Below are 17,926 nucleotides of genomic sequence, written 5' to 3'. Positions count from 1 at the left end.
GTTGTTTATCCATTCTATACATAATAGTTTGCATCTGCTAATCCCATACTCCCAGTCCTACCGTTCCCCACCACGCCCCTTGGCAACCACAAGTCTGTTCTCTATATCTGTGAGTCTGTTTCTTTTTCGTAGATATGTTCATTTGTGTCGTATTTTGGATTCCACATATAAGTGGTATCATATGGTATTTGTCCAAAAAGTCGATTTTAAATTATTCTATTTCAGAAATACCAGTGGATGCTCAAACTATTGGGGTGACATTTTGATGAGAGATTAGATCTTTACATCATCTCAAAATATCTCCCTACATGTGCTGAACCTTGAAAACACTGCTGAATAAAAGAAGGCAGACACAAAAGGACAAATCTTGTGTCATTCCGTTTCTATGAAATGTCCAGGATACGCAAATCCATAGAAGGAAAGCAGATTAGTGGTTGCCAGGGGCCAGTGGAGAGAGGAATGGGGAGTGTCTGCTTAATGAGTACAAGGTTTCCTTTCAAGGTGAGGAAGTGTTCTGGAACTAGATAGTGGGGATGGACGTACAACATTGTGAAAGTACTAACTGTCATTAGTAGTACATTTTAAAATTATGTGCATTTTATCACACTAAAAAATACCTCCCCAGAGATTACTTTTTAATTACAAAGGAAAAATGCACAATGGAGAAATCTGGTGAACCTTAACCCCTTAATCAAAGTTAACATCACCAATAATGGACAACCTGACATCCTATGCCCCCTGGTGGGACACACTAAGGACACATGAGTATGGAGTATTCTTGCCAAGAAATCATACCCTGAATCTAATCGTTAGGAAGCATTAAACAAATGGAGGGACTTTCTACAAAATAAATGGTCAGTACTCTTACATAATATCAATGCCAGGAAAGGCCAAGAAAGGCTAAGGAACCATTCTAGATTAGATTAGATTAGATTAGAATCTAATATGTTGTGATAACAAAATGCAGTGCGTTATCTTGGATTTGTCCTGGACCAAAAACATAGCTAAGGCCGTTACTGAGATTATTGGAGAAATTTGAATATGGACTGTAGGTGAGACAAAATATTGTAAAATGTGAAATTTTTGTGATTATCATGCTGTGGTTATGTACGGGAGTGTCCTTGTTGTTCAGAGACGCACACAGAAATATCTAGACGTAAATTATGGCTGAGGCAACTTACTCTCAAATGGTTCAGAAAAAATGTGTGTGGGGGGGTGGAGTATTTGGAGGGAGAGAAAGAGACTGTTAACAAATAAAATCAATCCACTTAAAACTGGTGCTATAATGTTATCATAAATAGTGAAAACAAGGTCTGATTTGGTTTTTAAAAGTGAAACTAAAACTTAATTTTATGTTACACAAAATTTTAGTAATAGTAACTGGTCACAAATTATTGGAATGAAAGAAGAATGAATCAAGTGTTGATTTGGGGAGTTAGTAGCATTCACTCGTCCAACAGGATTTGTTGATGTGACTTTTTTTTTTTTTTTTTTGGTACGCGGGCCTCTCACTGCTGTGGCCTCTCCCGTTGCGGAGCACAGGCTCCGGACGCGGAGGCTCAGCGGCCATGGCTCACGGGCCCAGCCGCTCTGCGGCATGTGGGATCTTCCCGGACCGGGGCACGAACCCGTGTCCCCTGCATTGGCAGGTGGACTCTCAACCACTGCGCCACCAGGGAAGCCCCTGATGTGACATTTTTGCTTGACGTTTGCGTGTCGTTTGACCAAGACGATGGTCATTTTTGCAAAAATGTTCAAAGACTTCATCAGTTTTCCCAAGTGTCGCTGTTTATCCTTCGATATTCAAAGCATTCTTTTGAATGCTTGCTTTCTTTGCTTTCTTCCTCTTCTTCTTCTCCTCCTCCTTCTTCTTCCACTCCTTCTCCTTTTTCTTCTTCTTCTACATCATTCAAGTTTATTTTTTTCCTCTTTTATTGTTAACTAGTTCAGCTTGGACAAGTCTTCATGTGTTAACCCCTTCGGTGCCTTTTGACCGGTTCTTCAGTGTCACTTTCATCAACCTGATATAACCCTAGTTCTTTTGCAAGATTTCCAATGTCACTTTGTTATCGCTTTCTGTTTTCTATGATTAAGACTGTCCAACCATAGTAAAAAAAGTTTACCCTGGAATCTCAGTGGTTTAACATCCAAAGGCTTATTTCCCAATCACAATATCTGTCCAAAGTGTGAGGCTTCAACATATCACGGCTCCACCATCCCAACTACTTCATCAAGGAGACGGAGCATGGAGAACTCACGCCTGCTCTTCAGCCCGGAACTGCTTCAGCCTGGAAATGACATAAGCCAATGTTGCTTACAGCCCATTGGCCAGAATTAGTCACAAGGCTCCGACCTAACTGCAGGCGAGGCTGAGAAATGCAGTCTTTTCATGTGCAGAGAGAGGAAAATGAAACTGCGGCTGTCGGCCACACATTGTGTTTGCCTTTTGTGGTTGGATGTTATTCAGATGGGGTTAGATATTGAGGGGTGTTTGAGTGGGGATTAATTTTTTAATTTTTAATTGAAGTATAGTTGATTTACAGTGTTGCGCTAGTTTCTAGTGTACAGCAAAGTGATTCAGTTATATATATATATATATACACACATATACATATATTTTCTTTTTCATATTCTTTTCCACTATGGTTTATTACAGGATAATGAATGTAGTTCCCTGTGCTATACCTTGTTGTTTATCTATTTTATATATAGTAGCTTGTATCTGCTAATCTCAAACTCCTAATTTATCCCTCTCCCACCCTCTTTCCCCTTTGGTAACCATAAGTTTGTTTTCTGTGTCTGTGAGTCTTTCTGTTTTGTAAATAAATTCATTTGTATCATATTTTAGATTCCACATTAAGTGATATCATATGATATTTGTCTTTGACTTACTTCACTCAGTATGATAATCTCTAGGTCCATCCATGTTGCTGCAAATGGCATTATTTCATTCTTTTTTATGGCTGAGTAGTATTCCATTATGTATACATATATACCACAACTTCTTTATCCGTTCATCTGTCAGTGGACATTTAGGTTGATTCTATGTCTTGGCTATTGTGAATAGTGCTGCTATGAACATTGGGGTGCATGTATCTTTTCAAATTATACTTTTCTGTGGATATATGCCCAGGGCTGGGATTGCTGGGTCATATGGCCATTCTATTTTTAGTTTTTTCAGGAACCTCCATACTGTTTTCCATAGTGGCTGCACCAACTTACATTGGGATTAATTTTATAAATGGTCAGATCATTAGGAAATATTTTCCTATTTGATCACTTTTGCTTTGTTACGCAGCAGGGCAGCAGGGACTGTGATAACGAATACTCAGACAGTGAGCTTACTCTGGTGCTGTGAAATCCCCATGGCATTGCCTGGTGGGTGGGGGATCTGAAACAGCATTTTAGCACACACAGAGCTACTCTTTCCTGCCCTGGTGCCTGCGGTGTGCTGCTTCGAAGAATTGCAATGCTTTTCTAAATTAGGGATTTTAATTGGTCCTCACCCCTCCTCCTCCACAAGAATATCTGGCGTCCGGATGCAACAGAGAAGAGCTTCTCCTGCCAGACTTTGTCCAGTAAAGTCTCTAGGCAAATGAAAGATGGGAAGAGCTGTTTAAGATTTTCTAAAACCCCATGAAAAGTTGCTTATTTTTCATTTTCCTAGAGCTTTGTCACTGACAAATTTGAATTTCTTTCACCCTCTTTAGCGCATCTCCTCTGGGCTTTAAACGCTACTACTCCGTGCGCCACCGTGCCCCGTGAAAATGTTGGTGCTTCTGGCTTTCATCATCATCTTCCACATCACGTCTGCGGCGTTGCTCTTCATTGCCACCATCGACAATGTAAGTTCCCTTTCCTTTTGACCGTCCCAGAACCTCTGGATCCTAGAATCAGTAGAAGTAGGATTGAGAACTCCCCCAAGGTGATTATAATTTGGAGTCAACCTCCCTACAAAGCACACCCGTCTCCTCAGCCTGGGCCCGAGGACTCTTGGCCTAAGGGTGGTGGTTCGAAGCATCGCATGTGTCTGGACGGGCAGCGACCTTGGTCCTCTCATCCCTGAGTCCCCCACAGAGCCTGGCAAGATGCCTTGGCCGTAGGAAGCCCTTTGAGGATGTGGCTTAACTTCAGCTCATGCAGGTCATTTTCTTAACCGTGGCACGGTTGTCATTTGGGCTGGATCACTCTTTTTGTGGACGTTTAGCACATCGTAGGATGTTTAGCAGCATCCCCGGTCTCTACCCGCGTGATGCCAGCAGCACTCTAGCCCCTAGCTGTAATGCCCAAAAATGTCTTCAGATATTGCCAAGTGTCCCGTGGGAGGCAAAATCACCCTTGGTTGAGGACCATTGCCCTAGATCTCCCAGATGACCCATCCCAGGTGATCTTTGCCCCCTCCTGTCTCTGACATCTCCTTACTGACAGGATCCCTTGTTGCCAGCCCACCTGGCCATGCCCTTCCCGGCAGAGCTCATGCTTGGAACTTTCCCCATTCTGCCCATGAGCCCATGACAAATTTTCGTTCTTTCCTTGAGTGTCCAGCTCACAGCCGTATAGCATTTGATAAATAACCTACGGGCATAGATTAACATCCCTCCTGGCAGGAAATGAAGCTTTTTACCAGAGATGCCCTATGGCCCACACCCTGATCCAAAGGCCTGGCTTCAATCCTGATGGTTTCAGACTGTGGAGACATTCAGAGTCAGAAAGTCTGCTCAGAAATCCAAAAAGTGCACCTACAAGCAACCATCCAGTCTGGCTGCATATAGATTCCTGTCAATTAATCATCAAAATAACAGCAACACGGACCAGGACAACACCTGTCACTTAGGGAGTACTAACTCTGGCAGCACCTGTGCTCGGCCCTTTTATGTGCATCATCTCATCTAATCCTCCCCTCAGGTCTACAAGATAGGTCCTCTCCTGGCACTATTTTATGATGAGGAAACTGGGCCTCAGGGCATTTAGGGAGCCTGCTGGAATTGACATGGCAGGAAAGTGGCAGAGCTGGGATTTGAAGCGTTCCAGAGGCTCCTGGCTCTACATCCTGTAAGGATCCTGTAAGGAGTGCAGTGATTGGGTCTGGGTTCCTGGAGGTTCTGGAAGAGCTGTCATGAGTGGCCAGGGCAGGGACCACATTGATGCTGTGAGTTAAAGTCCTGGGAACCTACCATTATCCAAAGGACCCACTCTCTGTGAACTAAGTGGTTTTGAATGTTCTTTTAGAATCTTCTTCTGTTGCTTTCATCTAGTCCCTTGGGATCCTGAAAAGGTCCCAGACATAGTGAAAGGGATAGATTAACATTAAGGGCAGAAAAGCCATCAGCCACAGCAACAGCTAATCCTGTGGGTGTTTCTGTTACCATGGCCCTTACTGAGAAGACACAGGTAGGCATTTTTGCCAGTCAGTGAGTCACGCAGTGAGTTAGGAATCGCGCTTGGCACTACCCTTAGGCGCGTAGTGGGAGCTCAGTGACCGACTGTTGCCTGGATGGGGGTGGGGGGGGAGATTCCAGTCTTCGGGTGGACGGAAGGCAGAAGGAGGCCCATCTGGGGGCAAAGAGCAGCAGGAGCACAGAGAGAAACAGAAGCATTTGGATGGAAAGCAGGAGAGCCTTTTGTCTGATTATTTCATCCGAAACAGACTCTCCCCGCTAGATCTCATCCTTTCCCTCCTCCCCTCCGGCATCGCCCCTGCAGTTCTGTTGGAATTCACCACCGGCTGCTCTTATCACCACCAGCTGAGCCTCACCTCCTCACCCACGTCCTGGGAGGGCCTGGACCTTCCCTTTCAGCAGACTAGTGGAGTGGGCATCACCTGGGAGCCTGTTAGAAATGCAGACTCTCAGGCCCCACCCCAGACCCCTTGAACCAGAATCCGCATTCTAACCAGATCCCCAGGTGACCTGCGTGCACACCGCAGGTTGAGAAGAACCGGTCCCGAATTTTCATCTACTCCTGTGCCTCACCTGATTAGGGGCCCGTGTTTTCATAATGAACGAACAGCCTTTCCCTGTGTTTCCATTTCGTGTTACAGGCCTGGTGGGTAGGAGAGGAGTTTTTTGCAGATATCTGGAGAGTATGCGTCAACAACACAAATTGTACAGAAATCGATGACTCCATTCAAGGTGGGTGTGAAGCTGCTGGGAAAGCACTGAGTGACAAAATATCCCTCGGGAGAAAGGCTTCCCTGTTGTATGACTCCTCACCCCTCCTTCATCACAGCCTGTGCAGAGAGGGGCCTGGCTGCCGCTCAGGGCATGCTGAGCAGGGGTCAGCATAAGCTGGGGACAGGAGGGGGTGGGGAAGCCAGAGGCCAGAGGGCACCAACTCCAGGAATGCTGGGCCCCACCCTTCTCTTCTCTCTTTCTTGGCCAAGCAGAGCTTCCCTCCCTCACCCCTTCTCAGCTTCCGCCCTCATCTAGAATCTTCTCCCCACACCTCCAAATAGGCTCAGAGGCATCTGTGTTACTTCCCTGCATCTGAGCAGCCTAATGGGCAGAAACCTGAGAGCCGGCTCCTTTAAGAGCTGTGTGACCTTACCTTGGGCAGGTCACGTGAGTGCTCAGACTCTCAATAGCGTCAGCTGTACATGCAGGTGACGGCAGTGCCTGTCCCTGTACAGGAGCCACAGTAGACAAAAGGGCTTTGCAAATACAGAGAATCGCACCTAAAAACATGCCAACCCCTCTCCACTGTGGAGTGAATGGGTTGGTTTTCTGTTGTAGAACTGATAGAAGAGGCATTTTGGCTCCCAGTGCCTGATAAAATACTGGATGCCCAGTTAAATTTTATATCTCCCATAAACAACTAATAATTTAGTATAAGTATGTCCCAAATATTACATGGGACATACTTATACTAAAAAAATTGTTTTTGTTTACCTGATATTCAAATTTAACGAGCATCCTGTTTTTATGGTTTTTTTCCTGGAATCCTATTTAGAGAGCAAAGGACCTTGATCACTGGGTCCTAAAGTCTCGCTCTTCCAGCAATAACAATGTCAACATTCATAATAAAAGCAAAAATACCAATAGAAGGCATCATTTATTGAAGGTTTACTGGGAGGCATTGGGCTAAGTCCTTTACGTAAGTGATCTCCTGTCCCTGTCTGCAGGGACTGTTGGCCCTGTTTTAAGATGGGAAAACTGAGACACAGAGAAGAAACCCAAGTTCACAAAGTCAGGAGTAAATGATGGAGTTAGGATTCCAGTCTAGACATGACCAGCTCTGAAGCCTGCATTCTAAAACACATAATGCAATCCACGCCACCTCCCCTCTGGGTCTGTTTCTCTGCTGTGCTAACCCTTGACCCTGGAAACAGCAATTCTTCCCTGTTGGAGCCCCACCGTTGCCAGGGTGCCCGGTCAGCTGGGAGCACTGGCTGTGCTCTGAGGCAATGTCTCCAAGCTTCTGTCGTTTGCATACAACAGCCCCTGTGTGCATTTCTTACCGCTTATTTTTCTTTATTTTTTTAAATTGAAAAAAAAAATTTTTTTGGCTGTGCCACGCAGCTTGCAGAATCTTAGTTCCCTGACCAGGGGTCGAACCTGGGCCCCCTGCAGTGGAAGCACGGAGTCCTAACCACTGGACCACCAGGAAATTCCCTTATTTTCCTTTAAAATAACTAGCTGGCAAACTACCAGCCAGATTCAGTCCAATGAGCTAAGAATGGTTTTTATATTTTTAAAGCATTGTAAAAAAAAACAAGCAAAAAACCCCCAAAATAAGACAATGAACAAGGGACTGTATGGCCACAAAGCCTAGAATATTTACTGTCTGGCCTTTACAGAAAAACTATGCCAACACCTGCTTTAAAACAGTTCACTTTTTCCCTACATAAATTTACTTTAAAGGGAACTTTATCTGCCTATTGTAAGTGATACACTGGTATGACTTACCATAAAAGAAAGAAAACATTAAAAAAAAAAACTACATTGAAAACCAAATGATGTTATTAAATTCTGAACAGATGCACTTGCCTTTTGATGGCTTTGAATCTGTTTCTGGTTCTTTCCTGGTTAAAAACCAAAACCACCACCAGCACCCAGATACTGGCAGGTGTTACAAAAGTGCAAAAGCACCAGGTGTAGAGCTCCTCTTCCTCCTTGGGGGTCCTTGGATGAATTTAAACACGAGCAAAGGGAACATTCCTCTCTTTAGGTGAGGTTTGGTTGTTCAGTGACCTGGTTGGGTTCCACCTACATTCATCTCATCAGCTGACAGTGGTACATGCTGCACCCACCCCCCAGCTTTGAGAAACTCTGCTCTAAAAATAAATGAATCCATCTTTTTCTTTAAAGCCTTTGTCTTAGTCCATTCGGGCTGCTAAGACAATACCATAGATGGGGTGGCTTGAACAGCAAATACTTATTTCTCACAAGGTGCCAGCAGATCCAGTGTCTGGTGAGGCCTCCCTTCCTGGTTTGCACACAGCCACCTTCTTGTTGTGTCCTCTCCATGCAGAGAGCAGAGAGCAAGACAAGTTATTGTGTCTCTTATAAGGGCACTCATCCCATTAATGAAGGCTCCACCCTCATGACCTAATCACCTCCCCAAGGCCCCCACCTCCTAATACCATCCCACTGGGGGTTAGGATTTCAACATATGAATTTTGGGGGGGATACAAACATTCAGTCTACAGCAGCAGCCATATTTTCCATATTTACCCCATCACCTGGGGTACTTGCTAAAAATACAGATTCCTGGTGCCCATCCCAGAACGACTGTACCATAATCTCAGGGGAAGAGGCCCAGGAATCTATTTTAAGAAGCACCTAGGTGATTCCCGGGATCGGGCAAAGTTGGGAAGCTCTGCTCTAAGCCAGAGGGTCACAACCTTGGCCCCACGCTGGAATTCCCTGGGGGAGTTTACATGCCCTGCCCCGCTTCTTGTCTGATCCCAACACCAGAGATTCTGATTTATTTTACCTCAGGGTAGCCTGCAGGATTTTTATTTTTAATGGAACTATAATTTACAAACAAGGAAATGCACACTTCTTAAGGGCTCAGTTCAAAGTTTTGACAATTATATATATATACCCATGTAACTATTATCCAAAGCAAGATAGAGAACATTCCCATCACCTCAGAAAGTTTCCTTGAGCCCTTTTCCACTCACTTCCCACCACCCCCTGCCCCAAGGAGCAGGGTTTCTGACTTCTGTCACCATGGTTCTCTCTCTCCTACTCTTGGGCTTCATATGAAATCATATGGTGTGTATGTGTGGGGGTGGGGGGTGGGGCTCTGGTTTCTGTTCTCACCGTAGGGAATGGGGAGGGGGCTAGATGCTCTCTGAGAGATCCAGTGGACCAGGATCCATTGCTGTAAATGTTGGATTAAGTACTTACAAATCATGCTTCCCTCCAGTCAGTTTCAGGTAAAATTGAAAAACAAAAAAAAAAAAAGAGGATTTGTCCTTAGGTTTTCCTCTGCGGCTTTGGGCACTGTTCCCTCACCTGTCTTAGCTGCATCCTGGTGATAACATCCAGCCCTTACGCAGGACTCCCTTTTTGCTAGCACCGCCCGAAATCCTTACATAGTTGAGTTCATTCCATGTTCCCCCACTGATGAGGTGGGAGCTATTGCTATCCCCATTTTACAGGTGAGGAAACTGAGACCCACACAGGTGGCTCCAGTCCCTGCACTTGACCCCTTCATAGCCTCACCTGTGTCCTTTCCACACGCAGTGTCCTCCACCCAAGACCAGCTCCTTTATTCGCTGAAAATTCCCGGTGCTGAGCCCCAAGCTCTCATGCCCCACTCACTAAGTCTAATCTGCAAAAACCCTCACTTTCCCTTTTCCTAAATAACAGTCACAAGGCTCACCCTCTTAGAGGGTATTTTGTGTCCACAGAACACTTCCAGAAGGTCCCTCAGCCCTGTGAGGCCTGTATCGCCAAGAATCCCTTTGGAGGTCTTTATACGGTGCAGACCCCCAGTCCTGACGCAGCCCATCCCATTCCAGCCTCTTGATCCAGAATCTGCCGGGTTGGAACCTGAGGATTTGTAGTTTAAATAAAAAACCTGACCATGAGCCAGGCACTTGGGGGCAATACCCAAACCAGGAAGACTGCAGAGTGGGTGGTTCTTGCTCCATTTTCCAGATAAGGATGTTGGAGATCATCTGGTCAATTGCACAAATGGACACTGGAGGGAGGGGGTGTCAGGAAGACTCCTTGGCTGCCCTTGTGCTCATTCTGTGCAGATGAAAGCCTGGTGCCCTTTTGCTTCCCATCATCCCTGCTCTGGAGCTGTCACTGAGCACCCCAGGGGCCCGGGTGGTCTGTGGTCCTCAGTCATGAGCTCTTGCCCTTTCCCCACAGAATTCTCCACAGTGCAGGCGGTCCAGGCCACCATGATCCTGTCCACCATTCTCTGCTGCATTGCCTTTCTGATCTTCGTGCTCCAGCTCTTCCGCCTCAAGCAGGGAGAGAGATTTGTTTTAACCTCCATCATCCAGCTCATGTCATGTAAGTAAAAGGATGGACTTCTGGAGTAAACACTCTCTTCCCAGCCAATCATGAGCAGAAGCTGGGAAGAGTGTGGCAGGTGAGGACTTGGAAAAGAGAGGTTGGCAGCTGTGCCATGGTGGGATGTTTTATACTTCAGACTTCAGATTTAGTTAGGGGGTCAAGAAAGGCGTCCTGAAGACACGAAGCCTGAGCTGGGATCTCTAGGGTAAGTAGGAGTTGCTGTCTTGGTACAGAGGAGAGAAGCATAGGTCCCCCAAGGAAAATCTGGGTACTTAACCTCATCCTACCACTAATATCTGTGAGTGTTGGTGATTCAGTGAGGATGCTTTTGGCTGCAAGTAAGAGAAAAATCCAATTAGCAATGACTTCGGCACAAAAACCTTTACTTTTTTTCTATAACAAATCGCTTAAAGGTGGAAGGTGTCAGAGTTGCTTTGGCAGCTCAGCAGCAGCATCAAGAAGCCCCACTCCTTCCATCCTTCCATGCTGTCATCTTCAGAGTGTCAGTGATGACCTCATGGCCCCCAAAAGGCTGCTGCAGCTCCAGACATTCATCCTGGCCTAACAGTTTCTAAAACAGTAAGCAAGGGAAAATACAGCAACAAAAAAAATGCTTTCTCCTCCCACATCTCCCTCTTTTCAGGGTATTATATTTTTCATGGAAGGATTTTCTGTGGCCAGAACTGGGACACACGGAACCATAAACTATAGCAAGTAAACAGGAACAGGATTGCCAAGAGGGGTTGGCAGACTAGGGCCCATGGGCCAAATCTGGCCCACTGCCTGTTTTTGCAAATAAAATGTTATTGGAACACAGCCCCGCCTACTCATTTGTGTATCATCCATAGCTGCTTTCATGCTGCGACAGCAGAGTTGCGTAGTTGCAACAGAGACCGTACGCGGCCTGCGAAGCAGACTACTTCCTGCCCGGCTGACCGATGGCTTGGACCAATTATGACCCTTTGGGCTGGGTAGCTGGCTGCCCAAACAACATTGAGTTCAGCTAGCAAGAATGGGAAGCAAAATGGCTACAGGGTAGTCAGCAATATTCTGCTACAAAATATTAGTTGTAATCTTTCCAAGAGACTAAAGTAAATACCTACTAATAACAAAAACTGAAGTTTGTCTTCAGCTCTGACCATAGTCCCCTCAGGTCCCTGGTGCGTGCTGTGGTCTGTGATTTATTTGGACCTTGGCTTTCTTCCGACAGGCCTGTGTGTCATGATTGCAGCTTCCATTTATACAGACCGGCGTGAAGACATTCACAAGAACAACCCAACACTGTACGCCCTGACCTCGGACGGCAGCTACGGCTACTCCTTCATCCTGGCCTGGGTGGCATTTGCTTTCACCTTCATCAGCGGCCTCATGTACCTGATACTGAGGAAGCGCAAATAGAGCCCAGGAGCTGGGTCGCTTTCGCTGCAGTACAGAATCCACGTTCAGATAACCGTTTTGTATATAATCAATTTTTTTTTTGTGGTTTTTCTAGCAAACACATTGTTTCCTTTAAAAGCCAAAAGGAGAGAAGAATTTTTGCATTCTTGAGATCAGAGAATAGACTATGAAGGCTGGAATTCAGAACTCCTGCCCATCCGAAAGACTCAACACAACAAAGCCAAAAATCCAGCAATGCTCAAATCCAAAAGTGTTCAGCAGGATCTTTCTTAACCATGGGGATGTAATGTGATGTGACAAGAGGCCAAGAAAGCCAGGTCTCGGGGGACATCTTCCCCTAGGTTTGGGCTATGCTGAGCCTCCCTCACCTCAGCTATTCTTCCTGAATCTCTCTGTGTTAGTGGTAGAAGGTGGAGTGAGGGGGGTCCAGGTAAGGGAGGAAACCTCCTCAGATGTTTAGCCAAGTTCCACATGAGAAACATGTGGTGTAGCCCCTGGTGTTCTGTCTACATCCAGACCAGAGCCCCGACCCTCCTGTAATGGGCTGGGTCCAGAAAGTGCCACCCAGATTTGCTGACAAAGTCACCTGCTTGCCTTAGGGAAGGTGAGCTTTAACCTGGGTTTCAGATTTAGGCTCGCCCTAATCTCAGCATGTGACCCCTAGTAAAATGCAGGCTATCAGGGTCCCTCCCTAGACCTACAGAATCAGTCTTCAGGGATGGGGCCGGGGAACCTGCATTTCTAACAAGCTCCTTGGTGATGCTCAGGTGCCTTAAGATTGAGGACCACGGTCCCAGGGCCAGGTGAGCAGAGCTGCCTCACAAATGTTAAAGATCTCATCATGTCGAGATGGGGAGGTGGGTCTAGACGCCACTGGAGGCCCAAACCTTGGCCTCCATCAGCTATTCATTCTTCACTGTCTCTTGCACAGCTGCTCACATCTGGACCATCCAAACTCCAGTCCCAGGCCTTGATCCCGATAGCCAGACACCCTGGGATGGGGGTGCAGCCTCCTCCCTACCCGAATTCAGAAGGCCTTTTCCTTCTCTTCCTGGCCTGCCTTCAAGACTGCCTGGCCTCTACTAACCCCCATTTCTGGAGCCTCAGAGGACCGTTCACCATTCCTTCGTTCATCCGTCAACATAAATGATGGGATGCTTATGCCAGGCACAGGGGAAACCATGTCGAGACAGTCTCTCTTCTCGTGGGGCTCATTGTCTAGCAGAGGAGACAGATTAAAAACCAATTAGAAAAATGAATTACAAAGAGCAGTGAAGGCTGCAGAGAACACAACCAAGGATTCAGAAGAGAGGCCCGTGGGTGGGCAGGAGGGAACCTGCCCTATGCCTGCCTGTTAAAAGCATTTAGGATTTAGATCAGCCTAAATATCTCACTCCACTCAGCCCGAACAAGGTGGCACTGATGGGGCGGTGCTGTGTGCGTTACACCCGGAAAACACTTCCTTCCCTGGAGGGGCCCAGGGTCCTGACAGCAAACGAAGCCCTGGGAGGGTCCCAGATTGCCGTGGTTCTCAAACTTCAGTGGGTACAGCATCTCTCGGGGGATGCTGCCTGCTAGGGTCTGGGTAAGTGCCGCCAGGGATTCAGAGACTGTACTGAGGGGTAGGGCTCTGGGGAGCTGGTCCTCAGTGCTGTGAGGTTTGTGGCAACGCGGGGACCTCAGGAAGTGCCTACGGGAGAAGCTCTTGGCACCTCACTGTCTTTTCCCTTGTGTGTCGTGAGCCTGCTGCTGGGAGGTGCGCCTGGGACCCGTCTGCGCATGTCAGCACTGGCACCATGTAAATGACCTTCTGCTACGTGGGGCAATGGTTTGCCCTCAGTGCAATTCCAGTGGAGCTGGGGAAATGCCTGGTTTGAGTCGTTTAGGGCCACCGTGGATACCTCTTTAGTGCAGGATTGGGTTTTCTCTCCATCTACCCATTCACTCATTCATTCATTCGGCTTCAACAGAATATTAAATGCTTACTGTGTTCCAAGCACTGTGCAAGGCTCTGAAAACACAGGGGCAAGCGAATCCAGACATCTTGCCTGAGACAGGGCCCCTCCCACAGAGAGGCCACCAGCACAGTACAGGGGGACGTGGGGCCAGAGGCAGGACAAATGGTCACTTCTTGCCTCAGTGGAAAACTGTCATTACTCCTGTTTTGGGTAGGAGTGCGGGTCACACCCCTGGAGTTGGCAGGATGCTATGTATACCTCGTGGAGGAAGGTGGTTCTAAGTGCCCCAAGCTTTCTGCTCAGGCGGCTTTTCTATAATTCCCTGGTAGTCACAATGGAAACAAACAAAACCCCTTAGAACCAGAAATCTGGAAAGCCTTATCCCCAAGCAATGCATGAATTTCCATCCCCCAAAAACTTCAGGAGTGGGTATCTGAAATGACCCATGGATTTTCCTGGCTGGTCTCCACTACTGTTTAGCATTCAGTGCCCACATCCATCTGTGATGCCGGGGCTTTTTGCGAAACAGGAGTGCTGCCTTTCCCCCTGTGGTGTGACGTGCCCTGGGGAGGTGGGAAAGGGGATGGCATGAGCGAGAAAATACCCAGCCTTCTTACCCGTCAGTAGGTTCAGCCCTCACTTGGTGCTTATGATCAGTTATTCACAGACAACAACAAAGACGATTAGCTAAGACATCCAAGAAGCAAGTATCAGGACCAAATATATTACTGGTAACAACTGCATTGGAGGGAACTGTAGTTTGCATATTTTAGGACATTTTTATAAAGTACTGTAATTCGTTCATTTGAGGGGCTATGGATGGAGACAGACTAACTCATTTTTGTTACTTGCATTAAAATTACTTCGGGTCTCTGTTCAAATGAGTTTGGAGAATGCTTGATTGGTTGCTCTGCGTGAATGTCGTTCATACCCGAATACAGGGAAATTGGAGACATCCCCCCACCCTGCCACACACTCTCTGCCATGGGTTGTGTGCCTGTGCGCATCCCTAATCAGGCTGAATTCATAAGATGCTCTATATTCACTGGTGATGAAGAAACCTAGACCCCCAAGCCCGTACGTAAGCACACTAAACACGGTAGCTTGAATAGAAGCTATAGCATCATTTAAAATCTGCCTGGATGGGAATTACTAAATTTGCTAATAGTTGAAAGGTTACTTACAATACAGCAAGTTGGATAGTTTTGTCTATTGGGGGGCAGTGGTGATGGGGAGATGCTAGGGAAAGGCATAGAGGTTAAGTTTGAATCTTGGTCGGGGGACAAATGTGATTTTAGGGTAGTTAGATACTTTCTACTTAATGTGCCTTTAAAGTAGTCCATTTTCTATGTTTTGTATAATCTGAAACTGTACATTGAAAAATAAAGTTTAAAACCAAATTGCCTGGAGCAACAGACTCTAATGTTCCCAGCGGTGCCAGTATCTAGAGGAAGAAGCTGCTGTCTGGAGTGGCAAGGGGTCATTTGATTTCTCATCAAGATCATAACATGTGGCTTTTACAGTGAGCCAGGGATATCTGACAATTGGCCATAGGACGATTTCCCACTCCCTCTGCTGCTTTCATGGGCCAGCTCCCTGGACGAATGACTGGCAGTGGCACAGGAGCCAACACCTTGAAGGGCCCCATGCTTGGTTAATGATCTGCTAGCGCTGTCTTAAAACTCTTCATGATATTTGGACAAACAGCCCCACATTTGCATTTTGTGATGGTCTCTGCAAGTTGTGTAGCCGGTTCTGTTCTCCAGTTTGTATCTAATAAGACTTTGGCTTTAAAGAGTTTGGTGATGATGAAAATGAGACTATTGTAATAGCGCACTCTCCAGAAAAAAAAAAGAGAGGAAGGAAGGAAGGAAGGAAAATTCAACCAGAGAGAGAGAGAGCTTTCATTTTAACCTAAGGAATGCCCAAAGTAGTAACAGCTCTCTGTCTCGGGAACTCACACATTTCCTTGTCTCCACACAGGGGTTGCTGTCCATATTCTTCGTGTTTCTAGATTTTTTGTTTTTTTTTTCCATGTGGCAATTGGATAGTGATCACCCCAGAGCACTCAATTTTATATTTCTTCCAGTCAGGAAATTAACCTATCGTTCATTCACCAAATGTTTGTGGCGTAACATATGGTTTATCCAGGAGAATGTTCCATGTACACTCGAGAAGAAAGTGTATTCTGCTGCTGTGGGATGGAATGTTCTATCAGGTCCATTTGCTCTAAAGTGTAGCTCAAATCCAATGTTTCCATATTGATTTTCTGTCTAGATGATCTATCCATTGTTGAAAGTGGGGTATGGAAGTCCCCTAGTATTACTGTATTGCTGTCTAATTTCTCCCTTCACATCTATTAATATTGGCTTTATACAGGTGCTCTGATGTTGGGTACATAAATATTTATAATGATAAAGGGGTCAATTCATCACCAGGATTTTGTAAATATTCACCAAATATTTGTGTACAAATTATGGCATAACCACTGGGCTAGGTGTCAGGTACATCGTGATAAACTTAGTCCCTGCTCTGATCTAGCCTATTTGAGTCCCAATTTCCCCCCAAAAAAAGTGACAAGAAAAATAGTAGTTGGTGACACATGAAAATTATATGCAATTGAAATGTCAGTGTCCATAAAGAAGGTTTTGTTGGAACACAGGCACGCCTGTTTGTTTAGATACTGTGTATGGATGCCTTCACGCTATAGTGGCAGAGTTACCACCCAATTCACATGGTCTGCAAAGCCTTCAGTACTCTCTGGCTAGGAGAAAATGTTGCCATCCATCCCCTGGCTTAATCAGGTAAGAAGGAACTGTCTTTTTTCTAGTTGTTTTTTTAGGAACAAGAAGAGATTTCCCAGAAGCCCTTTAGCAAACTCTCCCTGGTGTCATTGGCTTGAGGATTCCAGTTTTCAAGCTTAACCCAATCACTGGCAGAGGTAATTAAATTACCATGCTTAGCATTGACCTCCAAGCTGGGGGTCAAATTCCTTCAGTGAGGGATAGACTTATGAACCACACTATTAGGAAAGAAAAGCGGGGATTGACTGTGAGCTGGGCAACCAAATTATCTGCTCAAGTCCGTCCCTTTGCTGTCTAGATCCATGCACAACTTTATAAGAAGTTTAAAAATTCTTATACATTCATGAAATGAACCAACCCCTTCCTGGGAGGTACACACCCTGAAGTCACAACCACTCCAGGGTCGCTTGGTGATGTGTTAATATCCTCTCATCAGGCCCAGTGTGTCTCCTCATGGCCCAGCAACCTATGAGTAAAAGTTATATACTCCCAAAGGCACCCAGTATAGAATGGAGGAAAAGGAACAGGATTCCTACCATAAATGTTCCCCTTCGGAAAACGGATAAGCAGAATGAGCATCAATGCCCAGTGGCCCACATTTTGTGCTGGGTACCAACACCAAGAACTCCCTTCCCTGGTCGGGAGTAAGATCAGGGGTTGGTCAATGCAGGGCCCTTGGTTCCGCTCAGAGGGACGATCTCTCTAGTCCGCAGTCCTCCAGGGTTGTATCTAAGATGGGCGCTGGGGAGGAGGCCCTTCCCTCCTTCCTGTGGTCATGAAGCCTAGGGTCTCAGAAGTACCTCAGGGTTGGCTAGTCACAGGAGGTTCTCGGTTCCTTTAGCCATGGAAGGCCAAGCCAGCCAGAGCTCTTATCTGGACTTTTTTTTGGTTAAAACAACAAACATTTATTATCACACGAATTTTGACAGTCAGGAATCCAGTAGCAGTGTATTAGGGTGGTTTTGCTTTACAGTCTTATATGAAAGAGGTGGACCTCATCTTTGAGCCTGAGAATTCCTGCCTCCCAGTTTTTTTTTTTTTTAATTTATTTTATTGAAGTATAGTTGATTTACAATGTTGTGTTAATTCCTGCTGTACAGCAAATGATTTAGTTATACATATATATACATTCCTTTTCATATTCTTTTCCATTATGATTTATCACGGAGTATTGCATATAGTTCCATGTGCTACATGGTAGCACCTTGTTGTTTATCCATCCTATGTATACTATTTGCATCTGCTAATCCCAAACTCCCAGTCCACCCCTCCCCCACCCACCCCTCTC

General features: G+C 46.0%; 1 protein-coding gene across 2 annotated transcripts in view; it reads left to right on the top strand.

Moving 5' to 3' along the window:
- EMP2 (epithelial membrane protein 2) overlaps positions 1–15,234 on the top strand; it is a 39,712-nt gene extending 24,478 nt beyond the window's left edge. The window contains exons 2-5 of one of the 2 annotated variants that reach the window (XM_004270188.4): positions 3,711–3,845; positions 6,041–6,131; positions 10,329–10,475; positions 11,689–15,234. In XM_004270188.4, the coding sequence (XP_004270236.1) occupies positions 3,768–3,845; positions 6,041–6,131; positions 10,329–10,475; positions 11,689–11,876 (504 nt within the window). In that variant the 5' untranslated portion in view covers positions 3,711–3,767 and the 3' untranslated portion in view covers positions 11,877–15,234. Of the gene's footprint in view, positions 1–3,710; positions 3,846–6,040; positions 6,132–10,328; positions 10,476–10,891; positions 11,296–11,688 lie in introns of those variants that run through there. The other variant, XM_033428818.2, reaches the window with a different exon arrangement.
- The last annotated feature ends 2,692 nt before the right edge of the window (positions 15,235–17,926 follow it).

This window comes from Orcinus orca, chromosome 16 (genome assembly GCF_937001465.1).
Source record: "Orcinus orca chromosome 16, mOrcOrc1.1, whole genome shotgun sequence".
Lineage (NCBI taxonomy): Eukaryota > Metazoa > Chordata > Mammalia > Artiodactyla > Delphinidae > Orcinus > Orcinus orca.
The sequence above is the reverse complement of the archived record's forward strand: the minus strand, read 5'-3'. Positions and strand labels throughout refer to the sequence as shown.